We start from the raw sequence: 27,914 nt of genomic DNA on the forward strand, positions 1-27,914 counted from the left end.
GGGGCGGGAAAGCTGTGCCCTGGTTTTTAGCCCAATCTGGCTTTGCCTTTTGGGGTACTAACCTCCTCCAGGTGGCACATTGCCAAATGACTCCTGTATAAACTTTAGACTACTTTATGGCTACCTGGGTCCTGTTGAGAGCCGCCGGTGACCTGCAGCTCACCTAGCTGCAAAGTCACGTATCTGGAGTGATTGCCCGCTCAGCCAATCAGTGACTGCGGTGGGCTGTGACGTTGTAGCGGTAAGTCCAACAAAGGTAACAGCATCTCACGAGGCGGATATAGATGAAAAAATAAAGTTGTTTATTCCAGCATGGCACTTCATGAGTGTGAGTAACATGCTGGAATAAGCAACTTTATTTTTTCATCTATAGCCGCCTCGTGAGATGCTGTTACCTTTGTTGGACTTGAGACTGTTTTTGCCCTATTTGGACACTAGGGTTGGTAACTATTGCATCCCATACTGATATGTTTTTTACTTACTTATTAAGACTGGCAAGTCTATGAAGAGGAGTGCTATAGTATTTTTTCTTTTTCTGGATTGTTGTAGCGGTAAGAGCTGGGTATGTGACGTACCCATATTCCAGCAGAAAATGCTTTCCGGTGGCCATTAGTGGGACCCAAGAGCGATACAACGGAAGCACAGGAATAGGTGTGTTTAGGTTGCTTATTATTTTCATGCTCTGCCCTGCCTGCCTGCCGTTTTTAAATTAGTCTTCAACTATTGGCTACTCAGATCTTGCTTCTTTGTGTATGCATTGATAATGGGGCAGGTCAATCACATAAACTTGGCCTTGGGCAAGTGTGCACAACCGCTTACAGTATATGTAACCTGGCAGATTTAAAGGAGAAGTCCGGCGAAAATTTTTATTAAAGTATTGTATTACCCCTAAAAGTTATACAAATTACCAATATACACTTATTACAGGAAATGCTTATTAAGTGATTTTTCCCTGCACCTACTGCTGCATCAAGGCTTCACTTCCTGGATAACATGGTGATGTCACTTCCTGGATAACATGGTGATGTCACTTCCTGGATAACATGGTGATGTCACAACCCGACTCCCAGAGCTGTGCGGGCTGTGGCTGCTGGAGAGGATGATGGCAGAGGGACACTGAGGGACACAGGGAACTGGAGGGACACTGAGCATCCCTCTGCCATCATCCTCTCCAGCAGCCACAGTCCTCACAGCTCTGGGAGTCGGGTCGTGACATCACCATGTTATCCAGGAAGTGAAGCCTTGATGCAGTAGTAAGTGCAGGGAAAAAAGCACTTTATAAGCATTTCCCGTAATAAGTATATATTGGTGATTTGTATAACTATTGGGGGGCAATACAATACTTTAATAAAAATTTTCGCCATACTTCTTCATACTGGCTTTAGGCAGAGTCCCCCTCCCCTGCACCCCAGGGCCCCTCCCCCACCCCCTCACTAGGAGTTCAGGCCTCTTCCTGGGACCTTCTGATGTCGGAGCAGCAGGGCGGGAGAAGCTGCTGGTGCTAGCTACCATGAAGGAGGAGGAGGTGGTGGTATGCATCTTCCCTACATTGAAAGTGAACGTTCTTGTGTCTATGTTCATCTGTCTGTATATATTTATGTCATGTTTCTGTATACGTGTATATGTGTATGTATATGTGCATATGTGTGTATGTGTCTGTATATATGTATCTATCTGTTATGTGTATGTATATGTTCATATGTGTGTAGGGATCTGTATATGTGTATCTGTCATGTGTCTGTATATGTGCATATGCATATTGTGTATGTTTCTGTATATGTGCATGTGTGTATGTGTCATGTGTCTGTATATGTGCATATGTGTGTATGTATCTGTATATGTGCATTTGTGTGTATGTATCTGTATATGTGTACAGTATGTGTCTGTATATTTGCATGTGTGTGTCTGTAATGTTTCTGTATATGTGCATATGTGTCTGTATATGTGTATATGTCTGTATATGTGTATCTGTCATGTGTCTGTATATGTGCATCTATGTGTATGTCTGTATATGTGTATCTGTCATGTGTCTGTATATGTGCATATATGTGTATGTCTGTATATGTGTATCTGTTATGTGTCTGTATATGTGCATATATGTGTATGTCTGTATATGTGTATCTGTCATGTGTCTTAATACAAGAATCAGATCTGCGCATGATACTGAGCAGGTGTTTTATAGCGGCCTTAAAGAGGCTCCCGACCCCCGTTAGATCCCCCTATACATACCTCATCGCGCCGGGTCCCGCTTCCTGAGCTGGTCGGGTGACTGAGATTTCACGCTCACAGAAGAGTCAGATGCTCATAGAGAATGAGGTAAGTATAGGGGGATCTAACGGGGGCCCGGAGCCTGTCACCCCGGCACGGGGGTGACAGGTTTCCTTTAAGTCCAGTGTGGCGAGAAGTTTCTATTTGAGGTGACCGGGAGATGGGGGAGCGAAACGGAATCTTTGCCCCGGGTGCAGGAAAAGCTAGCTACGACTCTGCTTTAGGCATTGGTGCCATACGACTACATTAAAGGCCATCCACATGTCCGAAACTGTTTAAATAATCACACTACTGGTCCGAGACAGCGTTTCAGACCAGTAGCACAAATATGGGGTTCAAGGGTTCTGGAGCACTGCACATAGACAGAAAAAGGTTTTTTCTTCAAGAGCGGGAGAACTGTACAGATATGCCCCCCCCCCCCCCCAGGACTCCACTACAGGGCTTCCACTTCTGTGCTCTGTAAAACATGAAACGTGTGTATAAGGCCTTATAAACTTAAAGGGCTGATAACCACAGACAAAGCATACAGTATCATATCATACATTTTCAATTAACCTACTTAAGAAACTACAGCTCATCTTCCAATAAACAGGACCTCCTATAGTTAGTGCTATATAAAATATATAAAACTACATCCGATTTAACACAAGTCAGAAAGGTAGATAAAGAGAACACAAATCAAACAAAAACTTTTTTTTTAAATTAAAGACAATAATTCAGTTTTCAGTGACGGCATGTAAGAGTGTGTTTACAGTCTGTTTTTTAACAGCAATTTTTAAAGCCAAAGCCAGGAACATTATAAATGACGGACAAGTCGCAAAGGAAAGACTTGAGATTTCTCCTCTTCCTGGCTTTGTTTTCATTAAAAACTTGAATATATGAACATAACAAATACTTTGGGTAATTGCTGACTAGTCCTGCACATCTGCTTAGAGGAATGTTATACCATTCCTCCAAAAATATTTAACTCTGTTATGTTGGTGGGTTTCCTCTCATGAGCCCTTTTACATGATTTCTATTGGATGAAAGGGGTGCTCCAGAGAAAAATTTTTTTTTTCAAATCAATTGTTGTCAGAAAGTTATCCAGATTTGTAAATGACTTCTATTTAAAAAATAAATCTCAAGTCTACCAGTACTTATCAGCTGCTGTATGTCCAGCAGGAAGTGGTGTATTCTTTCCAGTCTAACACAGTGCTTTCTGCTGCCACCTCTGTCTGTGTTCTCCCCTGTTCTTTTAAAGCGCAACTATAAAATATTTTTCCGTTTGTCTGCTCCTGCTGTCCATCCTCCACTCCCCGGAGTGCTCCCCCCATGTGTTTGCCCCTGCTGTCTCCCTCCTGCTCATATCGCTGCCTCTCTCCCTCACAAGGATGATGAGAGTGATGATGTGAGGGAGAGGGGGTATGATGACAGGGAGGATAATGTGGAAGGGCTGTGATGAGAGGGATAAGTAGAGGGGATGATAAGAGGGACAGGGATTATGTGAGAGGATTATGAGAGGGGAGGGTGTGTGGGAGATAGATGATGAGAGTGATGTTAGGGAGAGGGATGATGTGAGGGAGAAGGATGATGAGGGTACGATCACTCTCATCAGCCTTCTCCCTCACATCATTCCCTCTCCTTCACATCATCCCTATCCCTCACATCATCCATCTCCCACACACTCTCCCCTCTCATAATCCTCTCACATCATCCCTATCCCTCACATCATCACTCTCATCATCCACTCTCACTTTCATCATCCTCTCTCTGTCATCATCCACTCTCACTCTCATCATCCTCTTTCACTCTCATCCCATCTCACTCTCATCATCCCACTCTCACTCTCATCATCCTCTCTCACTGTCATCCCATCTAACTCTCATTATCCACTCTCACGATCCCTCTCACTCTCATCATCCCCTAGCAACCAATCAGATTCCACCTTTCATTCCTCACAGACTCTTTGGAAAATGAAAGGTGGAATCTGATTGGTTGCTAGGGGCAACTGAGCCAGTTTCACTTTACACCATGTTTGATAAATCTCCCCCGAAAAGTTTATACAATTCTCCTCCACTTGCTTTTATTTCAGTTAACCACCTAAAATGGTTAGTAAAGGTCCTATGGCTTGTTTTGAATTCTTTGAGGGGTAAAGTTTTAAAATGATGTGCTTTAGGGTGCATTCACACACATCGGATCTGCAGCAGATCTGCAACAGATTTGATGCTGTGTTCAATTATTTAAATCTAATCTGCTGCGGATCCACTGCGATACGGTGTGTGTGAAGCTACTCTTATGGGGTTTCTATCACACAGAAATATACTAGTGCCGAGGGCGGGGCAGGGGAGGAGATAAGGCAGGAGGGGGAGGAGAGGGGAGACCACGCCCACTTTCTGTCAGCCAGGATAAAAATTCATTTATTCTATTGAGTGAAACAACTAGTGATATCTCAGCGAGCGCACAAGCTATTAACGCAGTTTATGGCTCTTTTTAAAGGGTAACACATGGGCTTTTTAATCTGAGAAATTTCATTTCATCTAAATTATAGTTACGCTAAAATGCTGCTGCCAATAGCACCCTTTGCATTTATTAGGTTGACAATAGCTTGAATTGTCAGACTTCAATCCTCAACCTGGCAACACAAATGTTGCATGTCAATCAGTTACCATGTTAGGCATATAAAGGCCTCTGTGTCCACTATTTTAACTCTACTGTTACAGCCTGGTACAGGCAGGTTGTACTAGTAGATCACCAAAATGACAGTACATTGTCATTCTGTAGCATAAAAAACATAACTCCTTATTCATGAGAAGAAAAACTATTTTGTATAAAAAAAAAAAAAAAAGAATGTCCCTTCCTGACCTCGTGTTTTAGCAGACTGACTGACTCAAAACCCCAATCGGGATATTAGTTTTAGTAGATTCTGTTTTCCAGGAAAATTCCAACCAGATTTTACCCTTATCTGGTGTGTTTGTCCAGTGTGTTCCCTGCGGGATAAGATTTTTATGGCTCAGAGTCTCTTTTATGCTTAATGATTTAATCTCTTTCCTTCCAGCTGCTCAAGTACAAGTCCTTTGTTTAACCAAGATCTTACAACAAATGTCTGCAACGTTTTTAGCTGGGGGTCATCCAATTATTTATTTACATGAACTGTACTATACGGTTTTAATACGACAGAAACCAAGTCTATGTGAAAATGACCATGGGGACATTTATGAAGACCTAAATATGAGTACCCTGGTCTTTACTTAGGCCCCTCCCCCAGTTACCCCATTGGATTCACTAAAAGGCGCACTTCTCTTAGTGGAACCGGCCTGACCTGCGCCTGCCGTATGGTGCTGCCACAAAAATGAGAGGGCCATCACCCCAATTTGTGACGATCGCTACCCTCAGGTCACGTCACTGGGGTGATTAACACTATTGAGTTTATCAATCTACCACATAAATTCCTATACAATCCCCTCTGGATGATAGAATTATGCTAGATTACTCACATAGGTTATTCCGCACCCCAATATCTCTTACAATTATTTGCTGCCACCACCTATACTTATCAGACAATAGGGGCCTATTATGGATATCTCGCTATATCCTAACCTCAAACTAATCCCAATACAACACAATGGTACAACTTATCTCAATATAACACTATGGTAACGCTCTCTCCCTTCAGAAGTATAAGTTCTATAAGACTACAAGGAAGAAGCTTATTAGTTTTTTAAGGTTTAATAAACAATTGTGCAATGCAATACAAAAAAAAGGTAATTGTCAGATAAAAACAAAACAAGATTACAAAAAATACATACATGCATACAAACAAACAATGCAAACAGTTATAAAAGAAAAGGAATAAACAGAATAGTATCTTAATGCCGAACAGAAGTAGTATCCTGGCTGTGGGGTACAGCAGAGAAATATGGGCAGCCCCTCCAATCGTGATGTGGATCCCCCAAAGACTGACATTGATTCATGTTTGTGCAGGGATTTTAAGCACCTTGACTAGTACCAACTGCTTAAAATATAACTTTTAATGGCTTATACTAATAAAAGATCTGGACCTTATATTTGTCACTCAAGGTTAAAACCCCACACCACCACAGTCAGTGGTTAGTATTATATCCATATGCCCTTGTCAAGGTATCTATAGTCTCAAGTAGCTACAGCCTACTGACTACCTCAGTGAAGAACTATCTAACTACAGTGGTACCTTGGTTTAAGAGTAACTTGGATTAAGAGCGTTTTAGTTTAAGAGCTCACAGTTTTTCAAAATTGTGACTTGGTTTAAGAGCATCGCTTTGGTTTACGAGCTCCCTGTACTGGGTGGGAGGCGGAGTGGGGGAGGGGGATGGTCTGCATAGCGGGGTATACAGCCCTGTACTCTAACCCAGGATGTCTCCCTCACCTTCCAAATCATAGCAGATCCACTTTAGGCTGGGGCTTGCATCAGGGGACAGGACTGTGGAGGTAATTCTAGCCTGTTGTACTACGCTACTGCATTATGGGGATCTCCAGGTCCATCCTGTATCTACAAACTGCTGCTGTTTTTCAGGTTTATGCAGTTACTATACATTATACACCACATGCTCATTGCTATACTGTACAGTAACTTATAATATCACATATTTAGCTGTTTCTTATTGTTTGTTTCATCTGTTTTACATGTTATTCAGAATAAAAAAAATCATTATTTTTGGGGTGTGGAACCAATTGTCTGCATTTACATGATTTCTTATTGGAAAATTTGCTTTGGTTTAAGAGTGGATTTGGATTACAAGCACAGTCCTGGAATGAATTATGCTAGTAATCCAAGGCACCACTGTATATAGCAACTCGTGGTGGAATGATATAAGAACATGCTGCAAAGCCCCTCAACTAGTTTCACCCAATCATGGGCACCATCAAAAGGAGGGCTTATTACACTGCGGCGCCCCAATTTGCTCCTTTTTATAGAAGTGTTTTGTGACCTCACTTGGACAAATTACACCTAGGACAATCAGTTCCATTCTACAACAATGTATCAGTCAGATGCCACGACGGACGTGAAACAAACGTCTACCAATAGCCATCATTGTCATAGTGGCCATTTTAATCTGGCCTCATATTAAAGAAACCATCAACCGGCCAACTCACCAATCCCGTCATGTTCTGCAGCTACGTCACACTGAAGTACTACCCGGTCCAGCTCTTTACCCGGTCATGTGATATTCTCTGCTCCCGGAGAAATAATGTGGCTATTACGGCTTTCTGCGCATATCTGGGCTACTCCAAGCTGCGCCTGCGTATAGGTGGAAGCGTGCATCACCATGACAACCAGCACCATTATAAGCTGTATATATCTCCCTGGCCGGCCAACCCAACTTTAAATCACAAACCACTCCTCTCACATTAAATCATGATTGGGACCATTTGGATACATAGCATAGTATACAAACTCTGCCAACTATATATTACCAACAGGTCTCAAACGAGAGAGGGCTTGCACAGAGAGCAGCTGGAGCGGAGGCCCTCTCATAGATAAACTATGGGACAGTGTGTGAACATACCCTAACAGCAAAAAAAAATTAATGCTACCTGTTCTTACTCACCAAGTCCCCCTGAGTATTTTGAGCCAGCCCCCAGAGAGGAGATCATGTGTCCTGTGATTACAAAGGTAGGGGGGAAGAGGGAGCTGAGCGTGGTCAGAGTGGACCCAGAGTAGAGGATTTTAGACATTAAGAGCGGATAAGAATGAGAAAAAAACAGGGAAAGGGTGCAAGATAGGTTATACATGTATATTAGACATAGGGAGACATAGGGAGGTATTTATATACACCTGGTGTAAACTGCCCACGGCAACCAATCACAGCTCAGCTTTCAGCTCTGGTAGAATATAAGAGGAGCTGTGATTGGTTGCTGTGGGCAGTTTACACCAGGTGTATATTTACACCCTTTCATAAATCTCCCCCATTATGTTATCTGGATTTGCAGTCTGAGCTCCTAGACATCTACTGTGTGCGCAGTCCATGACTGCTGATGGTCCACGTAAAAGCAGGCATTGGGCCATCTGTGAATCCAATGAATCCAAGGTATGGGGTTTATATGGGGTCATCTGACTTTTTGGGGCCATCTGACACTGTACTGTATATGAGTGATGAAATTGGGAGCTCAGTGACTATACCACTTGCACTATAGCCTTTGATATTCATTCAAGCTGTTTTAGTTTACCAAGTTTTGTTGTTATAAGAAATTCCATGCTCAATGTAGACAAATATTTAAAAAAAGTCCCAGCAATTCCTCGCTTAATATTATTCTCTATTTTTAATTCTCTCTTGAAATCAAAATAGTGAGTAATATAAAAAAATTCTTCTCCATGTGCCCCGAGGGATCAGTCACTGTCTCACGGTCATGTTATAACACAACTGGCAGCAGATGAGTTATTTCCATACTGGTCTGTCTTCAATGAGAGATCAGGAAATCTGAACATTAGGTTGGTTTATTTTAATCCACTAATTTTAATAGGATCTCACCTAGTGACAGATAACCTTTAAAGAAGCACTTTTGGAATTTATTTTTTTAATTTAGTGCAGCATTGGTTATTATTACAGAATAATGTAGAGGTTCTTTTGTATGGCTCTCCCTGTTTTGGCCTATAAGGCTATGATTTCAGTCATATTGATTGGTATTTTCCCACTAACATGATTTTCTAATGCTTCTTCTTTTCCATGACGTCCCAGGTTGGTTTCAGTTCACATTTTTTACCATTTTGTTGCAGTATCTTTTTTAGTTTCTCACTATGCAATCCATTAAGAAACTGATTTGAATTAAAGTCTATGGCTCTGCTTTCCAGCAGCGGATTTAAATTCTTCTGTGTGAATATGCTATAGACTTGTAAAAATTAACTACTTTGCTCCTGACACCATGCTTACCTGTCAGTGCTCCTGCTTGCTTCTCCCCACACACTGACAGCCTGTTCAACCAGTCATTGAGCTACCCTGCCGCAGCCAGTAATTGGCTGAGAGGGCATCACTGTTGAGCAGGGACCCGGAGAAGCATGCAGGAGTACAGACAGGTAAGCATGGTGTCAGAAGTTAATTTTTACAAGTCTATATAACATTTTCATAGGGGAATAAAAATCTGCTGCGTTAATGAAGTGCTATAGACTATAATGATGCAGAGTTTCACAGCGGATTTGCTGTGAAACTCGCAGTGTAAAATTTATGTGTTACATGTGAACGCACCCTTAGGCTATGCTCCCACAACATTTTTTTTTTAAGCAAAGAACAGACGCTGATTGCAATGGAATCAGTATCCATTCTTTACTGCAGGGGCGGCATTGCATTAAATTCAATGCACAGCTTACGGAAATAATAGCTGCTCACACAATGTAAAATGCGGCTGGCAGCTGCACTTTGCATTGAGGTGAATGGTTAATTGATTTTCAGGTACACCCGACTGTGCCCGTAAGTCAATTGTAAAAAAATAACATTCCTGCAGCCTATACAAAGGTATCGGTTGCAGGAATGTGCTGAATGCAGCCCGGCGGATGGCAGTTTAACAGCTGTTTAACAAAGTGTGAACTTAGCCTTAGCCTTAAGTGTACTTTAGAGAATCATTGCATTAAGGGGAAAAGGGATTTGACCTATTAGCATAATTTATTTTATTTAATTTATTTATTTTTATTTTTATTTATTTTATTTTTTTACAGCATTCTGGCTATAGGCTGTATTAATGTTTTCCAGTATTCCCTGGGAAAACATCCAACATCAATAGCTGCATGCTCGGGTTTGGAAGAACCCAAGTGTGCTTAAAATTGGCTCATCCCTACTTCTGAAACTTCAAGATCCTTTGAAAGTTTCAGAAGCACATGGGTCTAAGATAAAACCTTGTTTAACAGCAGTGGCGTAGCTACCATAGAGGCAGAGTAGGCAGCTTGTTTGGGGCCCGTGCAATAGGGGGATTCGGGGGAGAAGGTAAGAATGTGTGCCCTTCTGCTTAACCCCTTATGTACTGCAGTGTGTAAGTGGCCGAATGTTTACTTACATGCTGCAACACAAAAAAGGGTTAACAAGCAGAAGACAGAGATCTCTGCTTCACTGCACTGATAACCTCTGACTTTTCTTCTCCAGCTGGCAATCTAGTGGGAAAGGAAAATGTGCAGAGCTCCTTGCAGAGGTCAGGGGTTATCAATGCACCAGCAGTAAAGCATATATATATATATATAATTTTTTTTACACACGCAGTGCTTTGTGTTGTGCGTAGGCCAGGGGGGCCCCTTAAAATTTTTTGCTATGGGGTCCTGTGAATCCTAGCTATGCCCCTGTTTAACAGTACTGACAAATAACATTCTGGTATCTCTCTACAATCTGATGGGTGTAACAGCTTGAGCCTGTTTATGAAACTTTATACCTGGTTACGGTCTTATATTTGGTTATATTTCTGTATTTGCTTTTGTCATTGAACGTCGGCTCCTTTGTTGTACAAAGCTGTTTTTGAGTTACTTTCTTCTTACTGAGCATTGTTTCCGCGTGAGTGCAGATATGCTTTTATCTATTTTTGTATCTCATCAGTCTACTGTTTTACTATAATTGTAACAGGGGAAAACAAGCTATTTGCTCGCCCAAAAGGTTTTAGTTTTCAATCCTCTGTAGTGATCAAGGAAGATTGCTATAAGATTGTACAAATTTCCACTACTGGCAGATACCAAGGCAGATAACATTCAACCACACGTATAAATGACTTCCAACCCACCCTACCATTGATCAATGTCTGAGATATCTATATTATGGGTGGAACAATGCAAATTCAACAATTGTTCCTTCAGGGTTGGACTGGTCCATCAAAAGATGCTTTGATGGGTGCACAGACACAATCATTCTTTTATACAAAGTCTGATTCTTATATTATTGTTCACAGCTATTAGACTTAAAGTGTACCTGTCATGATGGGCACTTCCGGATTAACAGTGAAATCGACTGCTCCATTGATACAGAGATGCAATCAGTCGATATTGAGCGTGACCGCCGTTAGATTCACATTATCGCGCACAATTTATTGACTGATTGCGTGAATAATAGGAAGGTTTGGTTATACAGATCAGAAGCAGAATCAAGGGGCCAAAGTTGTCTCAGCAGGAATCTCTGCAGTCTTCAGGAAATGTTGACTATGCAGTCTGGAGCTGGAGGAAATGAGTCGGGTTCACGTCACGTCTCCTCATATGTCTGATGTAGTAAATGCTTGTAAAATGCCAAAAGCCATAAAGAAGCATATGTGTCGCTCAGAGCAGTTGTCAATGATAGCGTTGTGGCTTGCAATATGATATATAGTATGAATAGAGGGGATATATTAATATGATATATTAATACATACTTATATGTAAAACAAATACAAACATAGCAAATATTTCATTAAAATATATAAACCAAACAAACAACCTGAACAAATTGCATGCATTTTAGGGAAGGGGAAGTTTTGGACCAACAAAGTCACAAACCCATACTTGTAACCAATACGTGCCGTGATCGCCAGCTCGTAGGCACCATAGCCACAAACTGGAAAACTTACACCACTGACTCCTTTAAGAGGCATGTCCCCCTTGTAAGATGCCCAAAATGCACTCCCCACCATCATTCCAACGCAAGTAACTCTTTTCCTACCTCAGCCAGTGTAGTACTGACACAAGCTATAATAGACAAACAGATCCACTTTGACCATCAGTGTGTCAGGGTGTTTGATTCTTCTCCATGCACATGAGATAATACTTAATAGCTTGTAATTCAGAACAGACACTCCATATGAATGCAGTCTTGAGGCGTATGCAATTCAAGGGGACAATACAGTAGTAAATCCCCATTAAGTTTACTAATTTTGTCCACCAACTTCAAAGACCTCCACCCACCAAGATGCTATAGCCCAGTGAACATGGGGCTACTGCCCCTTAACGCACAGACCTGTCCCATCCTCCTGAGGCCACCATGACCCCCCCAACCAAGGAAACACTTTGTCAATTCTGTGCCGCAGATAGTCTGGGCTAGGGATGGTCCGAACCCGCCGAGGTTCGTGTTCGGCTGAACCCGAACGCTCGGCATCGGATCCCCGCTGTCTGCCCGCTCCGTGCAGCGGGCAGATACAGCGGGAGGACTGCCTGGAAAACTGGGATACAGCCTATGGCTATGGCTGTATCCCAGTTTTCCAGGCGTTCCTCCTGCTGGATCCGCCCGCTGCACGGAGCAGGCAGACAGCGGTAATCATTGCGGATGGTTCGGGTTCATACGAACCCCGTCCGAACTCGGTTCGGACCATCCCTAGTCTGGGAAAATCAACCAAGGTTAAGAAAAAGACAAGAATCCATCAAGTTCAGCTTATAGGTTGACTTGTTCAGAGCAGGGGGAAGACAATTGCCCCATCACAGGGAAAAAAATTCCTTCCCGACTCCAATATGACAATCAGAATAATTCCTGGACCAACGTCCTATCACATGAAATCTAATGCTCATAACTTGTAATATTATATTTTTGAGAAAAGCATCCAGGCCTCCTTTAAACTTTTCATGACAACATCAGAGAGTTCCATAGTCTCCCTGCTCTTACAATAAAGAATCCGCGTCTGTGCTGATGGTGAAACCTTCTTTCCTCTAGACATAGAGGATGCCCCCTTGTCATGGTTACAGACCTAGGAGTAAAAAGATTGCTACAAAGATCTCTGTACTGTCCATTCATATATTTGTGCATTGTATTCAGATCGCCCCTAAGACGTTTTCTTTGTAAACTAAATAACCCCAAGCTTGAGCCAACTTCTTTCTGACAATATGGACGCACCAATAAAGGTGTTTGGTGGACTGCGGATCTGGACATCAGATAGTTATGCAGTCATGGGCAGGAGGCCTAAGAAAAATCTTGGACAGAATCCTCATAGTTAGAAATGATTTTCTTGATCATTCACTGAACATTACTGAAACTTTTTGAACATTTTTCTCGAGTACATGCAAGCCAAAGACCGTTCCCGATCTTGGAATATTCTGCAAGTAAGAGAGAGAGAACAAATAAAGTAAGAATACAAAGAATGTTCACCAAGAATCATGAAAGGGCTACCTGGCAAGTCTGTTCAAGTCAGATTTAAGATTTACTTTTTTCCACTATGACAAATCCAGTAATAAAAAAGATGGCTTCTCTGGGTGACCTGATCAGACACCTGGACCCTAATTATCACATAACTTATGTGACAACGTGTTCAATACTATTTTGCAATAATCTAAAACATTTCCCCAAATCTGCTCAGCTATTCAGAGAAGCTAGTTCTCCCTGACATCCCTGAAGGACATTGCTGTTGCTTATTTTAGCCTCAAGAAATTGCAGTATAAGTAACATTTATACAAAGGAGGTAAAACACGTGGTGGTTACATCTATTGCTTAATATAATAGAGGAAGCTTACATATTGTGTTGTAAAACTAGTTTTGAAGTGTTTCTAACATTACACATTTTTTTGTAATTCCTGGAAGACACTCTTGTTGGATGACCAACCCCCACCCACCCATCCCTGGACTGCCATGACCAGATTTAGGAGACTTTTCTAAGTATCTGGAACCTCTCAATGAGCAGTGTATGAGTAAACATTGAGCTTAAAAGCTTGTATCACACGCGTGGGGTGCAGGGCTGGCACTATAAAATGACCACACTATGACCGCTATCACAACCACTACAGACCCTACAAGATGCAGTATAAGGTGCAGTTACATCCAGAAACACACAAGGGGCGTCTTCTCTTCTCTGATCAGGGTCATTCACTTCTCCTTTTCCTCTCCATCAGGTTTGGGGCATCTTGAAGACTTCTCCCAGCCATGAATCCTTTCTCTTGACTCTGCCAGAGAAGCATTTTAGGCTCCTGGCTCCAGTACATATAGTAAAGTCCCCTGTGCCCCTCTATAGTATAGGCCTCTCTGTGCAGTCCCTATATAGTATCAGGCCTCTCTGTGCACCCCCATATCGTATGAGACCTCTCTCAGCAGCCCCCAAATAGTATAGACCCCACCTGTGCAGCCCTTATATGGTACCAGGCTCCCCCTTCTGCAGCTCTTATATAGTATCAGGCTCCCACTGTGCATCCCCCATATAATATACTATAATGCTGCCTGTGGTCACAAGAGTGGTTGAAAGCACAAGAATCCAGTGGCTTCTCGCGCTGTCGATCACAGTACCCTGTTTAACTATAAGCATGTTAGTAGACATGCTTATAGTTTAAGGAAACCTCTTAAATGGCCCACCGTGGAAGGATACTCCCAAAAAAATCCTGCAAGTAGGCGGTCCTCTTCTGACATCATCCGTGGTACAGAATTACCAGAAGCACCAGAAGTACCATAGACTGCTTTGTTTATGTAATGATTGATTTTTATTAACCCTTTCTTGTAGGGATAAAATGTCTTTTTTTTTTCTTTTCAATATAACACTTACGCTATTCAGCGTGCGGTAAAAATAACATTATTAATGTATTCTCTCGGTTACTACGGTTACAGCCATACCAAATTTGCACATATATATATCATCCCTTTTATGTTTTTCTGAGGTAGACTGACAAAATAAAGCCATTCTGGCGCTGTTTTTTTAAAATGTTTTTTGCAGTGTGAACCATGCTGTATGACTGAATTTATGGCTCGGGTCTTACGGACGTGCCAATTCCAACCATGTATAGTTTTTTTATGTGAAAATTTTTATTTTTTTATGGAGAATAAACTGTCATAAACTGTCATTTTATCATGGGGAGGGGTGTTTGACAGCGACATTTAATGGGATAAACTACCTGAAGGGGAGGATGCTCTGCTTCAGGTACTTATATTGGGATTGCAGCTGTCACACTGACAGCTGATCTCCCATAATGCGGACACAGGAGTGCGGCATTTACTTATTTCAATAGGTCAGTGAAAAGGCGTATGTATTAGAATGAGGCCCACTTCTTAGATCAGTAAAAAGGCGTATTCGTGGTCACTAACAGGTTAAAGAAAGAGCATCCAGCTTTCGCAAGCTCCTAATTTGCATATTCATTGTAATAATGCCAACAGCGGCAATTGTCATGGCTGGCAGAACGCTACAAGCTCTCTACCTATGATGCACTGACATTTTTGCAATGCATGTGTAAATCAGGAGCTTGGGAAAGCTGGGTGCTCTCTTTTTAAAAAGATCCAGGAACTCTTGTTTATTATAAACCTTTATTACAATTCTCAAATATATTGAGCACTTACCACCAGTACCAGTCACATTACCCAGTTTTTAATGAGAAAGCACCCAGCTTTCCCACGCTCCTGATTTACACATACATCTGTGGGCAGAAACTTCTAGTTCTCTGCCTGTCACACGGAGCCCTGCTATAACAGGTCACTGTGCACAGGAGCTGCAGGAGAGCTGGGAAGGAAAGGAGTTCAAGGGGGTCAGCTACTGACCATGTTATACATGTAAACAGCAGGGGACTGGTGATCTGTCATCACCTCCTCTCTCGGGTCAGACCAGGTCATGATCAGAGATTGAAAATCAAAACTCCCTGTTGTTCTGATCATAGCAAACAGAGAGGAAGTGACTCACAGACTAGGAAGTGGTTTCCATGAAAAAATGTTTTAAAAAAATACAAAAACCAAAAATCAAAGAAATCTTTAAAAATAAGTGTTATTGTCAGGGGTATCGTTTATTTAAAAATGTAAAAATAAAATAGCTATCCAGGGCTCTGGGAACTGCCTCAATAATCTCCAGGTCTTGAGATCAGTGTATTGAGAGAGGTAGCCCTGCCCCCCAGTGCATCATGGGAACATAAGCGTAGGATAGAGTCTTCTGTTTTTTTTAAATTTTGATTGGTCAGGGTATCAGTGCTTTATTCATTTTATTTAAAATAAAATGTAATAAAAATAATCAATCCTGGCGTTTTTTAACCGCTTTTTTTTTTTTACGCCGTTCATTGTGCGGGAACAATATTGATTTATTTTATTAGATTATGCACGCTACTGTATATTATATGTTTATTTATTTATTTATTTTTATGTGTTTTATTTATAAAATGGGAAATGGGGTGATTTAAACTTTTATTGGGGGAGGGGCTACTGGGTTTTTTTTTTTAACTTTTTAATTTTATTTTTAACACATTTTATGTCCCCTTAGGGGACTTTAACATTTTTACATTGGATTTTTAACACTGATCATTGCTATGCCATAGCATAGCATTGAGTAGTGTTATCTGCGATCATTACATAGAGCCTGGCTGTGCAGACTCTATACACTGATCGCCGATCTGACAGCCGGGAGGAAGGTAAGAAACCTCCAGCAGTCAGGTACAATGACAGGTACAGCTCCTGTCACTGATGTAAGTGCCGCGGCCCTGCCGGGTGTTAATAGCGGGCGGCCGCTCAATAGCAGCGGCACGTCATTAACAGTGAGGACCTGGCTGCATATAGCAGCCGGTCCTCACGTGCTTTGAAGTGAGCTCAGCTCCTGAAAGCACAGACTGACTACAAGCCGTATGGGTACGGCATGGGTCCTTAATGGGTTAAATGGCTTAGTTGTCATGATAATTCTGAAGGGAAGAAAACGGCTTGCAAAACTTTACAATTACACGTTGTGATTTATCTGACAGATTTTTTTAAGCCAAAGCCAGGAACAGACTCAGGGGCGTAGCTAGGGGTTCAGCCTAGGGGGGGCGAGCGAGTCTCAGTGGGCCCCCAACCGATTATGTTACCCATAGGGAACCTCAGTAGATGACGATGCTTTCCGAATAATAAAGGGTATTTTCTACTACATTATTTATAGTTAACAGGGACTGAGAACAGTGGGAAAGACTTTCTACATGTCACATATATAACCATGTACAAATTAAAGGGGTTATCCAGCATTACAAAAACATAGCTGTCTTTTTCCAGAAACAGCGCCACTCACCTCCAAAGCTTGGATGTGGTAGTGCAGCTCAGTTCCACTAAAAGTGAATGGAACCAAGTTGTAATACCACACACAACATAGGGGCAGCTATGGTGCTGTGTTTGTTTTCTAATTAGCCATCCTTCCATCCATCCATCCATTCTTCTATCTCTTTATCTCATATCTATCTGTCTAATTTCTATTGGGCAGCATGAGGACTACACCATAGCTGATGGTCAGTGACCAGGGCCGGTTTTAGACTAAATGTGGCCCTGGGCAAAGTTGAAGGTGGGGCCCCATATGCTGAAATATTGTAGCAACAATTTAAGGTCCCCATACATTTTACACTTTTGTTGGTGGTAACTGCTGCTCGTGGTGGGTTCGGCCATCAGTGTAAGGTGTATGGGGCTCTCTGGACAGTCTGACAGATGACATCAGTGGACATAGGGGGTCGGACTTGATGGAAAATCAACACCCAACCTCTTTGTTGTCAGAGAGATAAGCCACCATCAGATCTGTCTGGCTATAGCTTATCCCTCTTATAGAGGACACAGGAACACTCATCTGTGCCGAACATTCCTGTGTATGGGGAGGACAGGGCCGGATGGGAGAGAGAATTGTCAGCTGAAGGATTGTTCAGCCAGCAGCTACCGAAAGTGTACGGACAGTATAAGGGCCGTACTACACGGCCTGATATTCCGGAGAAGTGAGCGCCAATCTAGTAGAATGGAGCTCGCTTACAGAGCCTACAACATGGCTCAATTATTGTGCAGCAAAGGCTGTATATATATAATCTATCATTAGTGATGTCTGTGCAGCCCTTGCTGTATATAGTAAATAATTAAGATATATATATATATACTACCTGATCACGTTCCCTGGTGTCCTCAGGTCTTGTCTGTGGGATCCTCCAGTCACCGAAGCTGCAGCTCTCACTTCTAGTCCCCTCTCTGAGGTGACAGGCCGCTCAGGCAATCACTGGCCGTAACAAACAGACAAAGCCTGAGGACACCAGGAACATGATCGGGTAAGCAACAGCTTTATTATTTTATATGCACATCAGCCAATGATTTTTAAACTTGCCAAAAGAAAACGATCAGTTGATGATTGTTGTCTTTATTACACAGAGCGATATCGTCCGGATTCGAACAATTTTCGCTCCTTGTATTAGGGCCCTTATTCACATTGAGTCAGTTCAGAAGGTTACATGCCAGGACTGCTGCTAGTGTACATGCCGGGACTGCCGCTACTGTACATGCCAGGACTGCCGCTACTGTACATGCCAGGACTGCCGCTACTGTACATGCCAGGACTGCCGCTAGTGTTGTAAACACAACAACTATTTATATGAATTGTTTTAAAAAATAAATTAAAAAAAAATCACTATATCAGGACCAAATATTACCTCCAAACTGTTATTGAAGAAAACACACTATATACAGGCCAATATTACTACCATAGAGTGACCACAGCGTAATGACTCTATATACAGACCAATATTAGAACCATACCATGACGCCACATAAAGACTCTATATACAGACCAATATTACCACCATAGACTGACCACCACATAATGACTCTATATACACTATGTACAATCCAATATTACCGCCATAGACTGACCACCACATAATGACTCTATATACAGACCAATATTACCACCATAGACTGACCGCCACATAATGACTCTATATTATATACAGACCAATATTACCACCATAGACTGACCGCCACATAATGACTCTATATACAGACCAATATTAGCACCACACCATAACCGCCACATAATGACACTATACATTCTATATACAGACCAATATTACTGCCATAGACTGACCACCACATAATATAGTTCTGTATATAATGCATACATAGAGTCATTATGTGGCGGTCACTCTATGGCAGTAATATTGGTCTGTATATAGAATGTATAGTGTCATTATGTGGCGGTTATGGTGTGGTGCTAATATTGGTCTGTATATACTGTAGAGTCATTATGCAGTGATCAGTCTATGGTGGTAATATTGGTCTGTATATAGAGTCATTATGTGGCAGTCACTCTATGGCAGTAATGACTGTATATAAACACTATATACAGACCAATATTACCCCCATAGACTGATCACTGCATAATGACTCTATATACACTATACAGACCAATATTACCACCATAGACTGACCACTGCATAACGACTCTACATACAGACCAATATTACCGCCATAGACTGACCACCACATAATGACACTATACATTCTATATACAGACCAATATTACTGCCATAGATTGACCGCCACGTAATGACTCTATGTATGCATTATATACAGAACTATATTATGTGGTAGTCAGTCTATAGCAGTAATGACTATATATACACTATATACAGACTAATATTACCCCCATACAGTGACCACCACCTAAGGACTGAATACCACCTTATTTTTTTCTCAATAAAACACACCGTATTGCCTTAGTGACATCATCATACACTATACATAGGAGCTGCAGCCAATCACCGGTCACCTGCAGCAATTACATAGGACGGATGAGGCCGGACAATGGCTGCAGCTCCTATATACAGTCTATTCACTTCTACACCTCTGCTGGACAGTGGAGTCAGCAGTGCTGATACACACACACTCACTATACAATATATATATATATATATATATATATATATATATATATATATATATATATATATACACACACACTAACACATCCATGAAAACACATACAAATCAAAACCATACAGTCCATACAGTACACAGACATGTAACACACTACATTCATCCCTCACTACACACTACATATACAGTATACTTACTACCACTAGCAGCATGCTGGGAGTAGTGGTGCATCCTCTAATGTCCATGCAACAGCAGCAGGCTGGGATCCTCACACTGCAGCCTGCAGCCCTCTCCTCCATGTCCCGACTGCTGTAATATTACACCATGTGACACAGAGGAAGTCACAAGGTGCAGTGAAGCTGGAGGGAGGGGGAGGGGAGGAAGCACACTCCGGAGCAGAGCGGGTCCTGCAGGACGCTGTCTGTGCACTCCTGCCCCTGACACATACTGTAACTGGGGCAGGGGGCCCCTGGGGGATGGGGGCCCTAGGCATTTGCCCTGTCTGCCCCCCCCTAACGCCGGCCCTGTCAGTGACCAAAGAGGCAACACCTGAAGGGTGAACCCGCAGTACCAATAGTGTAAATGTATAGTACAAATGCAAGGTAATAATAAATAGTCCCATGAAGTCTAAGGCAACTATACTAAATAACCTATATACAAAAAAGCCAGACAACTGCAACATAACTAAATGGTATAATTACTGTATGATATCTATTTACTATAGATTATTAACCATTGTTGATGGACCTGGCATGGGGCACACACAACAGTTAAAGACTGCAGCAAATTTTAGATGTGTAAAAAAATAATATTACATATATATATATATATATATATATATATATATAGTTAACATAAGACAATTTTACGAGTAATACCTCAACACCACCATCGCTCCATAATGACTAATACCAGGGGGGTCAAACTCACCGCCTTCCAGATTTTTAAAAATTACAATTCCCATTAGGCTTGAACAGACAAAGCACTGGGGGCGTATTCTCCGCATGAAATGTAATGACGTGTTTGCTAGGTGGTTTGCTTTTCCTTTTTCCTCTGTCTGGCTCGGCCATCATGCAGACTTCTCCTGGCGATGCCTCGTCTCTGCCAGACAAACATTCTAGGCATCTCACCAAGGCACCATCCCTATGTGTATTGCTCTACACTGTTACCCACTTTATGCCCTCATGTAGTATTTAGACGCAGTTTTAGCCCTCATATACACTCACAGGCCACTTTATTAGGTACACCTGTCCAACTGCACGTTACCACTTAATTTCTAATCAGCCAATCACATGGCGGCAACTCAGTGCATTTAGACATGTAGACATGGTCAAGACAATCTCATGCAGTTCAAACCGAGCATCAGTATGGGGTAGAAAGTTGATTTGAGGGCCTTTGAACGTGGCATGGTTGTTGGTGCCAGAAGGGCTGGTCTGAGTATTTCAAAAAATGCTAATCTACTGGGATTTTCACGCACAACCATCTCTAGGGTTTACAGAGAATGGTCCGAAAAAGAAAAAAAAACACCCAGTGAGCGGCAGTTCTGTGGGCGGAAATGCCTTGTTGATGCCAGAGGTCAGAGGAGAATGGGCAGACTGGTTCGAGCTGATAGAAAGGCAACAGTGACTCAAATAGCCAACCGTTACAACCAAGGTAGGCAGAAGAGCATCTCTGAACGCACAGTACGTCCAACTTTGAGGCAGATGGGCTACAGCAGCAGAAGACCACACCGGGTGCCACTCCTTTCAGCTAAGAACAGGAAACTGAGGCTAAAATTTGCACAAGCTCATCGAAATTGGACAGTAGAAGATTGGAAAAACGTTGCTTGGTCTGATGAGTCTCGATTTCTGCTTGAACATGACAATGAGTTCACTGTACTCAAATGGCCTCCACAGTCACCAGATCTCAATCCAATAGAGCATCTTTGGGATGTGGTGGAACGGGAGATTCGCATCATGGATGTGCAGCCGACAAATCTGCGGCAACTGTGTGATGCCATCATGTCAATATGGACCAAAATCTCTGAGGAATGCTTCCAGCACCTTGTTGTATCTATGCCACGAAGAATTGAGGCAGTTCTGAAGGCAAAAGGGGGTCCAACCCGTTACTAGCATGGTGTACCTAATAAAGTGGCCGGTGAGTGTAGTTCCCTCTATGCTCTCATATAGTAAAAAGGCCACCATTTATACCCTAACATATTAGATTATCCCCCCTTTACCTCCATGTAGAAGACAGACCCTCCCTGTGCACCCCCATATAGTAGTCAGGCCCCTCTGTACTTTCATGTGAAATTCAGCTTCTCTGTGCATCCATATGGTAGTTAGACCTTCTGTGGCCCAATATAGTTATTATTTCCCTCAGTTACCATATAGTAGTAGTTAGGGCCCTCTGTGCCTTCATATAGAAGGTATTATTCTCCATGTAGGCATCCCCTCCAGCACCATCTCATGTAGGTAATCCCCCCAGTATCTATTCCTCATGCAGCCACCCCCTTCCCCAGCGGTAATCTCCCTGGTAATCCTCCTGGTGGTTAGACACCCCACCACCACCACCAAATGTACCTCAAAATTAGGTACCCTCTTTTCAATTAGCCAGCACATCCCATACCACAACCCCCATAGGTAACATCCTTTCCAGGAGTTAGCCCCACCCGCCCACCCACATAGGTCTCCTCCTCTATAATTAAGGAAAAAAAGCCATACTTACCTGCTGTGCGGTTGCAGTACTGTAGTCTTCTGATGTCAACTCTCTCCCTGCTCTGTAAGCACACAACTGACATCACTGAGGTCCCACAGCTCTAAGGGAGGGAACAGCCTCTTGTGGCCACAACAGTGATTGGTAGGGTGGAGAGCCTTTTTAATCACTGTGCCTCATTAAACCCTATGTTCTCTTCGAATCAGGCACAACATTCGGTAGCCGTGTGGGCCCCCCACGAGCTCTGGTTGCTGGCCAGGGGCCACCTACAGCCAATAGACATTTGTTAAGTCTGTCTGCATAAGCAATAGCTTTTGCGGACAGCATTAACTGGCGAAATCATCAGTGGGCCCCCTGCCTGTGTGGGCCCGGGAGCGACCGCCCCCTCTGCCCCCACCAAATTACGCTACTGAACAGACTATAAAAAGGGAACCGGTCTTAAAGGAAAGACTAAGATTTCTCCTCTTTTCAAATCCATTCCTGGCTTTGGCTTCCAAAATCTGTCAAATAAATCTGTCTGTGTAAACGCACCATAACTTGCAGCATTGAGCAATAGTCAATTCCTGAATGAGACAGATAATGGACATTTAAAATATTGTAATTACCTCATATACCCCAATCATATTTTTCTGTAGTTATTGCAGTAGACTATGCTTGGTATTGTTGGAATCGTATGTTTTTCGTGGTGTTCCCCAACCTGTGGCTTTCCAGCTATTGTACAGTTATAACGCTAATCATGCCCTCACATAGGAAGTTGTAGTTCTGCAACAGCTGGAGACCACAGCTTGTGGAACACTGGTCTACCAGTAGGTGGAGCCGTAGCTTGTTTTAAATTATCACAATACACTATTGTTACCCTCCATTCAGTAAGGCAGTGATCCCCAACCTAAGAACACGAAACGATAATTGGCCGAATCAGCCTGATTCGGCCGATTATCGCTCCATGTAATAAATACAACGATCAGCCGATGACAACGATCATCGGCTGATCGTTGATATAGGTTCTGACCAATTTTCGTCGGGCGCCCACCGCGCACCGCTACGTGTAATAGCGGTGCGCGGACGGCGACTGACGATATACATTACCTATCCACGTTCCAGGGCTGCTCCTGCGGTCTTCTCCCTGGGTCCCGCTCGCTCTAGCTTTAGAGTGGCCTGTCAGCTGACAGGCCATCCGGCCAATAACAGGCCGCGGTGGTCCCGGTCTGTGATTGGCTGAGCGGCCTGTCAGCTGACAGGCCACTTTGAAGCTAGAGCGTGCGGGATCTGTGGATAAGCCGACCGCAGAAGCAGCCCTGGAGCGTCGATGGGTAATGTATGTAGTTTAAACAAGGGCTGCAAGGACATCGGTAACGATGTTAAACATCGGGCCGTGTAATAGGCCCAGTAAACGAGCGCTGATCTAGCAGATCACATCAGGAGCCCATTGCTATGGTTGAAATTGCAAACACAAAAAAACACAAAAACTGTAACAGCTCATGGCAATGGTGAGATACAGACACAATACAGATATTAAAATCACTTAAAGCAGCCCCCCGACTGCTAAAAAAAAATCTCTCTAAAAATAATGAGGCTCTTAGTTACCATTTGCAAATAGTGTGAACCATCCCACCATGATAAGGTGGCCTCATGCCCGAGATGGGCCTACACTGTACTATATATATAATAAGCCTATGCTCTAGGCATGCAGGATCCAACTAATACTGGCAAATATATAAACCACCTGGGTGGGATAGGTGGAGGCACGGCCAAGTAGAGACAGACACTCCCCCATCTGAAAGACAGAAAAAAAGACAAATTTGGTTATAGGGCTTACAGAGTAAGAAGCTGTACCTGGTGCCTTATTTCTGAGAGGGGCCAAAGGTACTATATAAGAAGATATCAGCATGATCAATGGAATATGTGTAGCTTCCCCATGTGATAACTGTGGATCATAAGTGTCTCCAGCACATAGACCTCTATTGATCAGCTCACTGTCATAAGAAGGAGTGGTGTCCTAGTTTTAAGCAGATAACTTCAAACATTGCTTTATAAAATATAACTAGCTGTATAAGGTCATAAACAGCAAAACACAACAATATCTTTATTTTATTTCCATGCAGACTATCTCCCTCCACCCACCAACATCACAGCTACAATGGTCAGTATGATGCACTTTATTATAACGTGGGAGCCCATAGCCAGCAACTGTACTCCGAAATATGAAGTGAAGATTTCATCTGGAAACAACACAAGGGTAATCCTAATAAATTGTTACTTAGTTATATCTTTCTGTGCGTTGTTAATCCTAGACGGAGTGGTAATCTTTCCTTACAGGTTATTTCCTAGAAAATATGGCACATTTACAATCCAGTAGTCTCCCTTTTGTAGATGGGCCCCCCTGTGTAGTCCCCTTATAGTAGATGGCCCCTAGTATGGTCCTCTTATAGTAGATGAACCCCTGTGTAATCCCCTTATAGTAGATGGCCCCCTGTGTAGCCCCTATATAGGAGATGACCCCCTGTGCATTCCCGTTAAAGTAGATGGTCCCTTGTGTAGGCCCTCTTTATAGTTGATTGCCACCCTATGTAGTCCCCTGATAGTAGATTGCCCCCTGTGTTGCTCCTTAAAGAGGACCCGAGCCCCAGTTAGATCCCCTTATACGTACCTCATCCCGCCGCATCCCGCTGCCGGTCCCGGGACGGAGATATCCCGGTCAGAAGCCAGAGCACGTGCTCTGGAGAGAGGTCCGGTGTCCATAGTAAATGAATAGAGCCGGACTCATCTCTGCAGCGCGCGCACGGCTCTATTCATTCTCTATGGATGCCTGACCTCTCTCCAGAGCGTGCGCGCCCACTTCTGACCGGGATATCTCCGTCCCGGGACCGTCTACGGCAGCAAAATCGGCGGGATGAGGTACGTATAAGGGTATCTAACTGGGGGTTGGGAGCCTGTCACCCCGGCTCGGGGGGGTGACAGGTCTCCTTTAAAGTAGAGGGCCCCTGTGTAGTTCCCCTATAAGTGATGGCCACCTGAGTAGTACATTTTCTCAGCAATGAGACCACTGTAATCACTTGACATGCCTGTTGTTATTTTTTATGATAGGTACTCAAACTATGTAGGTCTCTTGCACCCTCTGCTGGAGAGAAAAAGTATTACTTTCAGCAAGCAACTTTTTCTTTCCAAGTGTGATTCTAATGTAAGTGATTATTTCAAACCACTTACAAAATATTCATCTCTCCTCCCTTTTTTGACTGAATGCAAGGCCTGCTTCACACAAATGTATGGCAATACGATGTAAACAGATGAAAACTATCAACGTATTATGGATGTAATTGTATCATTGTATTATATTTTATTACTATTGATTCGGTAACCTATCAGTATTTCATCACTATTGCTTCAATATTCTATAAGAATCCCTCTTACTTCAATATTCTATCAGTATTTTGTGCAGTAAACACTAATGGGCATCTTATAGACTGGACACTGAATTACACTTCAAAAACTTATGATAAAAGAAATACCTAATGAAATAGTGATGAAATATGGATACCTTTGTACTGTGATGCCTCTCCATAGACTTTAATGGATGTATTATATCCACAAAGCAGATGAAAGTGTGGTGACCGAGGGGTCTGCAGGGTATTGTATACAGGCTAGCAGGTGTTGCAGTACCTCTGCAGCACTTTTTACGGGGCTAGCTTCCCAAGATCCCTACACACGCTCTGAGAAAGTGTTCCTACTACCCCCTTTCCTCAATGTGTTGGTGCAAGACACAATCAGAAGGAGTTTAGGGGGTAGCTTCAGAACTTAAAGTGGTTATCCAGCGCTACAAAAACATGGCCACTTTCCCCCTACTGTTGTCTCCAGTTTGGGTGGGGTTTTGAAACTCAGATCCATTGAAGTAAATGGAGCTTACTTGCAAACCGCACCTGAACTGGAGACAACAGTAGGGGGAAAAGTGGACATGTTTTTGTAGCGCTGGATAACCCCTTTAAACGTTCCTGAGAAGCCTTTAAGGTAAAATGCAGAGAAATCCCTGTTCACAGGGCGAGTTTTAGGTTAGGAGTGGGTCTGTCGGGTAGTTCCCCTCTAAGAGAGTTTAGACTTCTGATGAATGGGGGGATAGTGAGATTTTTGGAGACTTTACACTAAATGATGGACAGTCTCTGAGTTGAGTTACTAAGGGGGGAATTTTTGAAGACCGGCGTACAAGTACGCCGGTCTGATATTAGGTCCCTCCCCCTTTTCCCTGGCAGGATTCACTAAGAGGCGCATGCCTCTTAGTGAATCCGGCCATGTGCCGGAACCTGGTGTAGATTTGGATCATGATTTACGCCCATCGGGCGAGCGGCGCGTACGCCAGAGAGAAGGGGCAAATCTGCTCCTCCTCCCTGGTGTACGCCTTAGGCGGAGGTTTCATAAATGTCCCCCTAAGAGTTTGGGCAGTACTGACAGGGAAGACTGCTATAGGGGCACTATCTAAAAAGTATTGTACCCTACTGCAGAGGAGTCTTGACAACAACACCGTTTGGGCATATCCAGTAGTACTTGGCACTAACGTTAAAGCTGGTAGGAGCCGACTTTGGCGTTAACCAAAAATAGGACTGGAGAAAGCAGGGGGAGCCCAATCGGCAAGAAATACAACCTCTCTAACTCCTAGACTTGACCTCAAACACACTGTGGAACCTAGGTGACAGGAAGGCACGCAGACAGGTGAGCCCTGAAGCTGGCACCCGCCCACTGGTCCTACCTATTTGCCTCAGATGCCCTAGATGGCAAACGGACAACTGGACGGCAGTCCCTGTACTTTCTAAGGTGCAACACGAAACAAAACAAGACAGACACACACAATAAGAGAGAGGTCAGAATTCCGGGTCAATAACAGTCGAGCGGCGAGGTACAAACACGAGTCCAAAGGGTAGTCAGTAATACAAGCAGAAGGTCAGGCAATGGGAATAGCAAGGTCAGGAAAGATTGCGAGATCAAGAAAACACTAGGGGTACTAGGCTCTATCGCAGGCAAGGACTGAGACACAGGGGAAGGAACTTATACAGCCTGGAGTCTCAGCCCCCTGAACACAATTGGAGCCGAGACTCCAGGCTAACACAGAGAGATGGATTGACTGGAGCAATCTGCTGTCAGTCACCAATCCCTAACGCCGCTCAGCTGGGGGAGAATGAGCCCAGCCGCGGCTAGTAGTGTGGGCGTTCCCAGCAGGCTGACTACCAGGGACGCTGCCGACGCGCCCCTAGCAACCAGCCCTGCACTAAGGACGCCGTCGGCATCTCCTGAGCCTGGCCGCGCGCACCGCAGAGCGCCCGGCCGGCCGTAACATAACAACAGTGGGCCGGCTGCTAGGGACCCCAGCAACCGGCCCTGCACGTTACCAGGGGTGCCGGCGGCTCTGCTCAGAGTCCGGCCGCGCGCTCCGGTAGAGCCAGGTGCCGAGCGTGCGGCCCGGATCCTGACACTAGGACTTGACTGAGGACTGTGGAT

The 27,914-nt window shown here is 43.3% G+C and overlaps 1 protein-coding gene across 2 annotated transcripts in view; it reads left to right on the top strand.

The window, feature by feature from the left end:
- The window catches only part of LOC138765985 (interleukin-13 receptor subunit alpha-1-like), a 69,960-nt gene that overhangs the window by 14,164 nt on the left and 27,882 nt on the right, over window positions 1–27,914 (top strand). For both annotated transcript variants that reach the window (XM_069943223.1, XM_069943224.1), the window contains exon 2: window positions 24,536–24,669. In XM_069943223.1, coding sequence (XP_069799324.1) covers window positions 24,536–24,669 — 134 coding nt within the window. The remainder of the gene's footprint in view (window positions 1–24,535; window positions 24,670–27,914) is intronic.

Source organism: Dendropsophus ebraccatus, chromosome 10 (genome assembly GCF_027789765.1).
Source record: "Dendropsophus ebraccatus isolate aDenEbr1 chromosome 10, aDenEbr1.pat, whole genome shotgun sequence".
NCBI lineage: Eukaryota > Metazoa > Chordata > Amphibia > Anura > Hylidae > Dendropsophus > Dendropsophus ebraccatus.